The 9,879-nt window shown below is 37.9% G+C and overlaps 2 protein-coding genes across 2 annotated transcripts; both read left to right on the top strand.

The window, feature by feature from the left end:
• Nucleotides 1-2,543: 2,543 nt before the first annotated feature.
• Nucleotides 2,544-6,480, top strand: LOC146666423 (proteinase-activated receptor 1-like). The gene is made up of 2 exons (XM_085411363.1): nucleotides 2,544-2,672; nucleotides 4,209-6,480. Exons 1-2 carry the CDS (start codon nucleotides 2,603-2,605, stop codon nucleotides 5,237-5,239), a joined length of 1,101 nt encoding a protein of 366 aa, XP_085267489.1. The 5' UTR covers nucleotides 2,544-2,602; the 3' UTR covers nucleotides 5,240-6,480.
• Nucleotides 6,481-7,057: 577 nt separating this feature from the next.
• LOC146666422 (proteinase-activated receptor 2-like) lies at nucleotides 7,058-9,499 on the top strand. Its single transcript, XM_085411362.1, has 2 exons — nucleotides 7,058-7,267; nucleotides 7,629-9,499. The coding sequence occupies exons 1-2, from the start codon at nucleotides 7,192-7,194 to the stop codon at nucleotides 8,684-8,686; spliced, it is 1,134 nt and encodes a 377-aa protein (XP_085267488.1). The 5' UTR covers nucleotides 7,058-7,191; the 3' UTR covers nucleotides 8,687-9,499.
• The last annotated feature ends 380 nt before the right edge of the window (nucleotides 9,500-9,879 follow it).

Here is a 9,879-nt window from a genome sequence, read left to right as displayed (position 1 = left end):
GTCAATACAGAATCAACCAAGGCAAAAGTGTTACTACTCATTTCTCTTTACATTCCCATTGCATGTAACACAGTCAAAACAACATTTAAAACAACAATGAAGGTATGATATGAGACAAATTTCTCATCTACCACACATACCAACTTTGTACCATCTATAATAACGACAGCATGAACTGTCCACTGACAATTTAGGGGCTGTAATTTACTAATATAATTGTATTAAATTAACTTATACAAGGTTCAGTTATCTTTGCACACAAAAAAGCTGGTCGAAATGTCCTCAAAAGAGCCACTTTTTACTTTACTTACTTTGAGTACATTTCATAGACTACATTTCCACTTTTACTTGAGCAAAGAAGCTGAATCAGTACTTCAACTTTTATCAGAGTACATTTTAACATAAGTATTTAGACCTCAGAATGTCTGTACTTTTTAATTTTAGAACTTGGAAATACAAACCAGCAGACACGGACACCAGAGGCAACTTAGAGTGATGCTCATTGTGGTTCAGAAGCAGTCATTCCCCACTTTTATTTTTGATGATCTGCATATTTATTTAGAAGTATCTAGCTCAGTTAGTGCAGTTCCAGGTTACCCACTGACCCTAAAGACAGAGCTGACCCAATTCATGCCTCCCCTAAATGACAGATGCTTTTGGTTGCTGCATGTGAAGTGAAGTAAAAACCTTTGCATTGAGGGCGTTAATACTGTAGTAGATCCAAATGTAGAACATATCATAAACAAAACATGCACTCTCTGTGTAAAAGTATGTAGTAAAGTTTTAGACATCACATTCATTTAAAAGAAACGATATGAATAAATGTTTTTCAGTTACAGGATTCGAAAACATTCATTTGTTACTGTGTTTTAAACAAGGAAGGACTGAGAAGCAGTGACACATCTTTCCTGATAAGTTTTTGTATATTGCCCTCTGCTGGTGGCAACCTTGCATTAATATTAAAGCTGTATTTAATTCATTTTTAAGAATAACGTCATATTTCTCTGCTGTCATCCGTGGCTCATCGTCCTTTTTTCTTTTTCTTGTCTTTTATTTTGGCATTGGAGGTAGTAAAAGGAAGGTGAATCGGAAGGGTTTTATTTGGAAATCTCCTCCCTAAAATTCAAGATTCTTTATTTGTCACATGCATAGTTATACCAGTACAACATGCAGTGAAATGTATCCTCACACGCTCCTCGACTGTGCATGACTGTGTTGATAGTCTGGATTTTTTTACTGTTGAGGAAATACAGGTTTACCTTAAATAAACAGTTTTATGATATTATCATTAATATGAGAAATAAAGGTACTGAGAGAATTTTCGTCTGGATCATCACTGTTCAGATTGTCCCTCAGATCTACATGGCTTCTCAGAAAGAAAGATTCAGACAAAAGGAACCAGTTTCACTATCAGGATCAGTGCAGCAATCAGCCATCAACAGCAAAGCTACCTCAACTTTAAATAGGAGCAAGGAGATGACATGATTGCAAACAGGTGAACTTTGCTCCTCCAGATGTGCAAAATTAAAGGGCAGAAACTCAGAATTAGAATGTCTTTATTGTCATTGTCACAGGTACAACGAAATTAAAAATGGTTCCCGATCAGTGCATCATCCCTAACAATATCAAAATATAAATAAAACAATAAAATTCAATAAAATCAAAAAATAAAATATATAAAATACTTAAAGTGCTAATAAGAATAGTATCAGCAAACATTCACATACATTCCCACATACATACTTCAGTCAGCGAATAGATTAATACGAGTGGCGTGATGGAGATTTTATTGTAGCAGTATTCAGACGTGTTATTGCAGTTGGATAAAAGCTGTTTGAGTTTACAGCAAACGCTGCAGTCCCCTGCAGGAGAGAGAGAGAGAGAGCAACAAAGAAGAGGGACAAATGGAAAGGACAAGTCAGCACAGGAGGATTTGGAAACCATACGAGATTTAATTTCTTTACACAACAGTCACTTCATTTCCCTGAATGGTATTGCCTAAAGTCACCTGCCAGGAAACTTACCTGTGCAGGCCCACAGTGCGTAGAAGTAGTAAATTGTGAGGCCGTTGGCAAGCGCAAACGCATATTGATCACATTTTTCACATTTCACATTTTGTAAAAATGGGATTAGATCATCTGTCCTTGCTTTCATAACCTAAAATATGGCAAAGACAATGCTTAATTTATTTAATTTAAGAAGTGAGATCACAAATAAACATTTATTAAAAAATAAACATGAACAAATGATAAATAAAGTGAAGAAAGTAATGCCAAATTTACTGAGACTGAAAATAAGAGTTTCACGTTAGTTTGAATAAAATAAAAGCACTATTTTTTGCCACTGACAGCATGATAAGATACATACATGAGTGTGGAAAATGTTCTTCAGTATGTGTTCTTAATGTATCTGGCTACCGATAATTTTTTCCCACTGAGTAAATGGAGCTCCGAAGAAACCTGAACCAGATCACACAGGCAGATATGACGCAAACAGCAGGCCCAAACGTGTCATTTAAGGGTGTATTCGTTGAAGCTGGCATTTTAAGGAGACGGAAACCTTTAAGGAAGTCAAATAATTTCCTAACAAGAGAGCTACAGACATGGCTTCACCACATTTCTTGTTGTTCCTTCTCATTAATTTCTGCTGCATTTCTGCCTCAAATACCTCAGGTAAGCTTGAAAACACTGTTTTGTCTTGAACTGTTCAGTCTCTGCCCTCTACTCATATACAGAGGGAATATTAATATATTAATAAGATTTTGTTACCTGTCATTATTAATATTTTAAACTCAGTATCCTACACAGAGTCAGTATTTTTTATTTATTTATTTATTTATTTATTTATTTATTTATTTATTTAAGATATTTATGCAATTATCTAGAGACAATCTACCTGCAACACATTTCAATCACAAAATAATACCTTAGCAGAAAAACTAAAGAAATGTGTGGTTGGTTCATTATTTCTTGATGATAACTATGCTCCTTGCCAATAAATATTATTTCTGTTGGAAAACCTCTTTCTGTCCCCCTAAACTGTCGAGGTCCACAACTGCAGAGGCATGGAAGCAAAAATTCTTAACAAAAAGTGAGTCACTTAATAAGGCTGGTGAAACATACAAAACAAAAGGCAGGAAAACAGTAAGACAAAACTAACAAGAACTAAACAGGGAGAACTCAAATACTAAATGCTAAGGACATAGAACACGAAACTAGGGCATAACAAAACCTGAACATGGGAACTTGGATCGTGACATGAGAAGACCAGACGACGTGACGATGAACAAAGGGAAACTCACACAATAAATAAACAGAGAGGTGAGGAGGGGTGTGGAAACACACGGGGCGAGAGAGCAAGTGGACACAGAGGGACGAGAGCCAAAGGTTAATGACACAACCCCCTGACATAAATAATGCCAAATTTGTAAGGAAAATGCATTTTTAGGTTGAGCAACAGAGTTGAGTATGTGGGTTGTACTCATGCTGATGGTGAACAGCATATGCTGCTCTTCTTTAATGTCATTTGTCGAAGTAAAAACACACATTGGCAGTTAAACAATCTATTCTTTTAACAATCTTCTTTTAACAATCCAGTACTTCAGGGTGGAATAATCATACACAGCCACAACAGCCTATTTGGGGTCGGTGCACAAAAGAGAGGAATCTCAGGATGTGCCTAATGTTTTAAAATATTAACATGAAAGTAGTCTATTCTAGCGACAGGTTTATTTTTTAAGAATTCATTCATTCAACCTCCGGAGTTTCAGTTGCCTGTAGATCACGTCTTATAACTATCATGAATGTCTAAGGCTAAAAAGTGTCAAAAAGTAATGGCTCATGTTACAAGCTAGAGTGGCGCTTCAGAATAACAGCCAAGATACTAACTTTTCAGTAAAATGTTGTCAAGGCACTGGGTCATTTAAAGTTTTGTTGATTTAAATGTTCTATTCTGATTTGTTTAATATTTTCAGCATATTTGTTTTGTGTATTCTTGGCGTATTTTCTATAGCTCTCAGTTTCTTTAGTTTAATCCCTCCTTCAGTCTTTCTTCCTTCTGTGCCATGTCGTCTGTGTTTGCTTTATTCATGTTTCTGTGTTTTACCCATTTAGTTTTTGGAGTTCCTCCTTTATTATGAGATTTAATGTTCCTTCTGCTTCCATATCTATATCTTAGATCACAGTGACAGTGTTTTTTTCTCCTTTTAGGCACTCAAAAAAATAAAACAAAGACACCAACTGAAGCAGGTTTTGCTGTCCTACCATCATCAAAAGAAAGAGTTACTTCAGAAGAGGCACTGGAGTTTCTTACTGGCCCTGTGTCCACCATCCTTTTACCTTGCTTCTACACACTGATCTGCTTTATCAGTGTGCCAATTAACATCTTTGCCATAATGGTCTTCAATTGTTGGATCCGTCCCAAGACGCCAGCTGCAATTTATATGCTGAACCTGGCCTTAGCCGATCTGCTCTTTGCACTGATGCTCCCCTTCAAGATCTCCTACCACTTTGAAGGCAACAACTGGAAATTTGGCTCGACCATGTGCAGCGTGGTCACTGCTGCCTTTTACTGGAACATGTATTGCTCTGTTCTTCTCATAGCTTGCATCAGTGTGGACCGTCTACTTGCTGTAGTTTATCCCATTGACTCTCTGGCTTGGAGAAGCTCACGGACCACAGTCATAGCCTGCATAACCATGTGGTTGTTATCCTTTGCTGGCTCTGTGCCTCTTGTTTCCTCTGATCAGACTTTTAACCTAACTAAGTTGAACATCACCACCTGCCATGATGTCCACTCCACAAATAAGATCATCTGGTTAAAGACATACTTCGTCACTCTCTGCTGCTTCCTCTTCTTAATACCTCTCCTCATCACATTGGTGTCCTACACTGGAGTCATCTGCTCGCTGAGCAGACTCCAATATGATGTTCCAGAAACATCACACAGGAAAAGAAGAGCAGTAGTGATGACTTTGACTGTGCTATTGATATTTTTACTGTGTTTCGTGCCTACAAACTGCCTGCTGCTCGCACACTACCTGCAACTTAACACAGAGAAGAGCCAGGAGGCACCTGATGGCTCTTACGCACTCTATCTGGTGTTTCTCTGTTTGGGAAGTCTGAACTGCCTCCTGGATCCCCTGCTCTACTACTTTGGATCCTCGCAGTTCCGGAAACAACTATCCAATATGTTGAAGTGTAATAATGACAATAGCACTCATTCACCGTCTTATTTATGAAGATTCAGCAAAAGACAAATGCTGAAATCCAGTCAAACAGAAAAGTCCAGAATCAAGACCTCAGTTACCAGAGCGGGTTCTTTCCAAACAAGCCTCAAAAGCCAAAAAAGGACAAGCCAAACAAGAAACTACTAGCCTGACTGACTGTCACACTTTCATTGATTCTGAACTGTTATTTTAAAGTTATAATATAACATCAGCAATTTGTCATAATTTGTCAAAGCTGCTGACATAAGAGCATGTAGCTAACAGGAAGATTTTAAATTCTCTATATTCATGATTAGAATAAACTGAATACCTTCCACTTCTTTGTGAACCGGTCATGTCAACAGAAATAGTTTTAAATCTTGGGGTCATGGCTACACATGGTCAATGAGAGATCCTTTTAAGAAACAAGAAAGAAAACACCAGGAGAGAAAATATGCATTTACATAAACAATATACATTCCATAGGACAAGAGGTGGGGTCCAACCTGTGCAAGTTGCCCATCTCTTGCAAAGCTAACATTATGAGTAATTATATCTTAGAAAATAAAGACAACGTGTGGTTCAGGAGTTGTTGGTCTTGGGCAGTTCAGAAGTATTTTTTTTCTGTGTTTAATAAACTGTACTTTAATCTTTTATTATGTGTATTGTGTTTTTTTTTCTTCTAGCTATCTAGAATTAGATGGACACAAATATAATGTCCCAGAGGTATTCTGTTGGATTTCAGTCAGGCGGCCGTGAGGTCTAGTCAATGGTATAAATTCTTTCATTCTGCAGGAACTGCCTGTATATTCTCAAATTGTCTTGCACCACAAGAACCCTGCACTGTGAATCCCTCCATGGATATGCCTCCACAGAGCATCACTGACCCATTTCCAAATCTGTCATGCTGAACGATTTACAGGCAACATAACTACTCCATAGGAATCTGCTCTCATCTGTGAAAAGCACAAGGTGCAAGCGGTCGCCCTGGTATTTCTGGTATTCTATGGCAAATGCCAATCTGGCTCCATGGCACCAGGCAGTGAGCACAGTGCCCACTAGAGGACATCAGGAGCTCAGGCCTGAGACCTTTCTGATTGTTTGGTCAGATACATTCAGACCAGTGTCCTGCTGGAGGTCGTTTTGTGCATATTGGGCTGTTCATCTTTGCATAACTGAGATAATCTGATTAAAAAAATGTGTCTTCTATTTTTTTCCTTTTTATTAGGCAGAATATCTGGGATACTCATTTTTTATTTGTATTGAAATACATGCAAAACCTTGTAGAATAAACATCTACACATTGGAGATGGTTTTTTTTTAAATCTGTAAGCAGCAATGTCCATGTGCCTTTCTCTCCAGCAGGTAGCGCTACATTACAGTTAAGTAACACTCTCCACAAACACTCTGCATTGTCAAGTTGAAATTAAATCCAAATCCATCTTGGCTGTCCTTCTGATGCATTTTAGGAATTCAGACATCCTTCAACAACATGTACTGAGACTGCGTTTCACATCACAGTCTGGGGCGGCAGAGGATGCATAAGCCGCACCCGCCGGTTAAATTTTCTTGTGGTTCCATTGTTTTATGGTAGTGTTTGTCTTTCGCTGACTATTGTTTAGGTCCGTAAAATCTTCAATGTAACTTTCAGTGCTTTTAGTATCATACAAAAATCGTGAAATTCTCCGCGGATTTATTTTTAAATAAATAATAACACGCCATACCCCTGAACATTGATCAGCAAAGCTGGAAAAGCACTGCCATAAAGCTTCGGCTAGAAGCGCAAGTCAAGCCCAGACAGGGCTGGCCTGAGTCTTACGCAAGGTCTCTTGTAAAGTCACCTGACATCACGCTGGTATGTAAATTAGCTGACTGTGGGCTCTGTCAGCTAGTTCGCCGGCACTAGCGGTTAAAACATGGTTTAAGGTCGCTGCCGATAGACCGCGTTCGCTATAATATTGTGTTTTAAACTAAGTTTTGCAGTCATGTCGTGGACTACAGGATCGATTCACCTGTTCCTGATTTTGTGTTTTACACAAACTTGCCTGACGATGCACCCAGGTAATATTTCAACCTGTTGATTTAGCCATTATTACCATACCGTAGTGACTGGCAAACTGTTCATTTTGAAAATAATTGGATGTTTTGATTTATTAATTTGATCTTTTTTTAAAGTGCTGAAGTCTTATGTCATTGCTTGATGTTTTAGTCTTGGATACATTCATTTGTTTGCATCAGTGTGATTGGTCAGAAACAGCTACAGTTTAATGGATGTTGTAATGCATACAGGTGACTCATAAACTAACGCAAACGGGTCAAAGTGCCCTAAGCTTAAGGAACTGGGTGTGACATTTGTTCCTATACACACCGTAAACCTGTTATTCTTCTGCTTTTCATATATTTTCATATTGTGACTTCACAGAAACCAGAGGCTTCACAGGTACAGAGAATAATGGAAGCCTGTGGATCAATCCAAATGACGAAAACGTCCTGAGCGGTCGCCTTACAACCGTCTTTCTCCCAATCATTTACATAATTGTGTTTTTGGTGGGTCTCCCCACCAATGCCTTGGCAATCTGGGTCTTCCTCTTCAGGACCAAGAAAAAGCACCCATCTTCGATCTACATGGCCAACCTGGCTCTGGCTGACCTGCTCTTTGTCATCTGGCTCCCCTTAAAAATCGCTTACCACTTCAATGGCAACAACTGGATCTACGGAGAAGGATTATGCAAAGTGCTGGTAGCATTTTTCTACGGCAACATGTACTGCTCAGTTGCCTTTATTGCATGTATAAGTGTTCAGCGTTATTGGGCTGTGGCTCACCCGCTGTCTCAGCAACAGAAGAGAAACCGTGTAGCTGTTTCTGTCTCCGTCACTATCTGGGTGGTGGTCTGGCTCATCAGCATCCCTCTCTATCTGTATAATCAAGAAGTTAAGATAGCAAGACTCGAAATCCTGACCTGCCATGATGTCACCAAGCCCTCTCAGAAGAAGATTGCAGCAGGCTACTTTCTGACAATGGGAATGCTGGGATTTGTCGTTCCCACTATTGTGTGCATCGTATCTTATGTTCTCATGCTGAAGGCTCTCAGGAACAGCATGAAGGATCCTGCCATTGCCAAGAGACGCAAAAAGGCTGTGGTCTTGATCGTCACTGTCCTTGTTATGTTTTTATTGTGCTTCACCCCGAGTAACATTATGCTGATGGTGCATTACATCCTCCTGCTTAAAGGGGCGGACAACAACTTGTATGGGTTTTACATCACGACCCTGTGCTTGGCCAGTCTCAACAGCTGTTTTGACCCTTTTGTTTACTATTTCATCTCCGAAGACTTCAGGGAGCACGTGAAGAACACATTCCTGTGTCGAAGTGAGCGGACAGCGCAGAGGATGAGGGTCTCCTTCAGCGCTTTGAAGTTCTCCAAAAAAAGCAACTCGTATACGTCAGGGTCAGGGAACACACGGAGCACGGATTGTTAGTGAATTCTTGATTTATTTTTTTTTAAGACTTGTTTTTATCATTTTACTTCCTGGTTTGTTACAGGTGAACAAGTCAGTTTGACTTTTAATGTTACTGATTTTTAAAGTTTTGTAAAATCTTTGCTTTCATTTGGTTTTTTTTGTTTTTTTCTTGTTTAATGTGTAACATTTCTTAAAGCTGCTTTAATTTAATTTATCCAGGATGTGATCAATTGCTTTAGACATTACAAACGTGTCCAAAATTGTGCCATAATTTTTATTGAGAGCAACTCTGACAGCTTGTGCTAGAGTGCTTTGCTGCCTTGCTTACATAACATTTAGCGTATATCAAAGAAGATGAAGTCAGTTTTTGTTTGTTTTTTGGTAAATCTTTTTACTATATTTAAAAGGTTCTCAATAAAAGTATCACCTCAATTAATTGTGCTTTCTCACTGCATACTTGTTAGGTGTCATCCATCAGCTCACTATTGCTAACCGAACTGGTTACATTTGTGCACAATTCTTTAAATTAATTGAAGTTCTCTGATTTCAGTGCCATTAATTTAATAAGTAAAAACAATGTTTTATAAAACTGGAAAATGTAATATAATATTAAATGATATTGCTTTTATCAGTTTTCCATTATGCTTCTGACAGTTTGTGAAACAAGTATGCAGTTGCATAAATGCCATTGCATGTGGCATTAAAAGTGTTTCTGTTACTCACTTTGTTTGGTCATCAACATTTCCTCTGACTGTATCATCAGGTAAACACTTAGAAATGTCAAGCTAGATGTTCCTTATTTTCAAAACGCAGTCAGCTGTGTGTTCCAGAAATTTCCGCCGCTGTTCTTTTTGGTGGGTTAACATACACACAGATAGAGATATATACAGTATGTATGTATGTATGTATGTGTATATATATATATATATATATATATATATATATATATATATATATATATATATATATATATATATATATATATATATATATATATATATATACATACATATATATATGAGAGAGAGAGATATATACACAAATCATGTACTTTGAATATCTCATTGGAGGACTAAAGAGCTTCATTTTGGGTCTTCTTGTTTTCATGACCTGCCAAATAATGATCACTTACTACAGTACAGTGAGAATTCCTGCATTAAATATACAGTTATAATTTTTGCCTTTGAGCAGAGTTGGGTTTCCTGAAGTTC

This window comes from Rhamphochromis longiceps, linkage group LG7 (assembly GCF_057381845.1).
Source record: "Rhamphochromis longiceps isolate RC_006_pf linkage group LG7, R_longiceps_female_GT1.1, whole genome shotgun sequence".
NCBI lineage: Eukaryota > Metazoa > Chordata > Actinopteri > Cichliformes > Cichlidae > Rhamphochromis > Rhamphochromis longiceps.
This window is presented reverse-complemented; position numbering and strand designations above follow the sequence as displayed.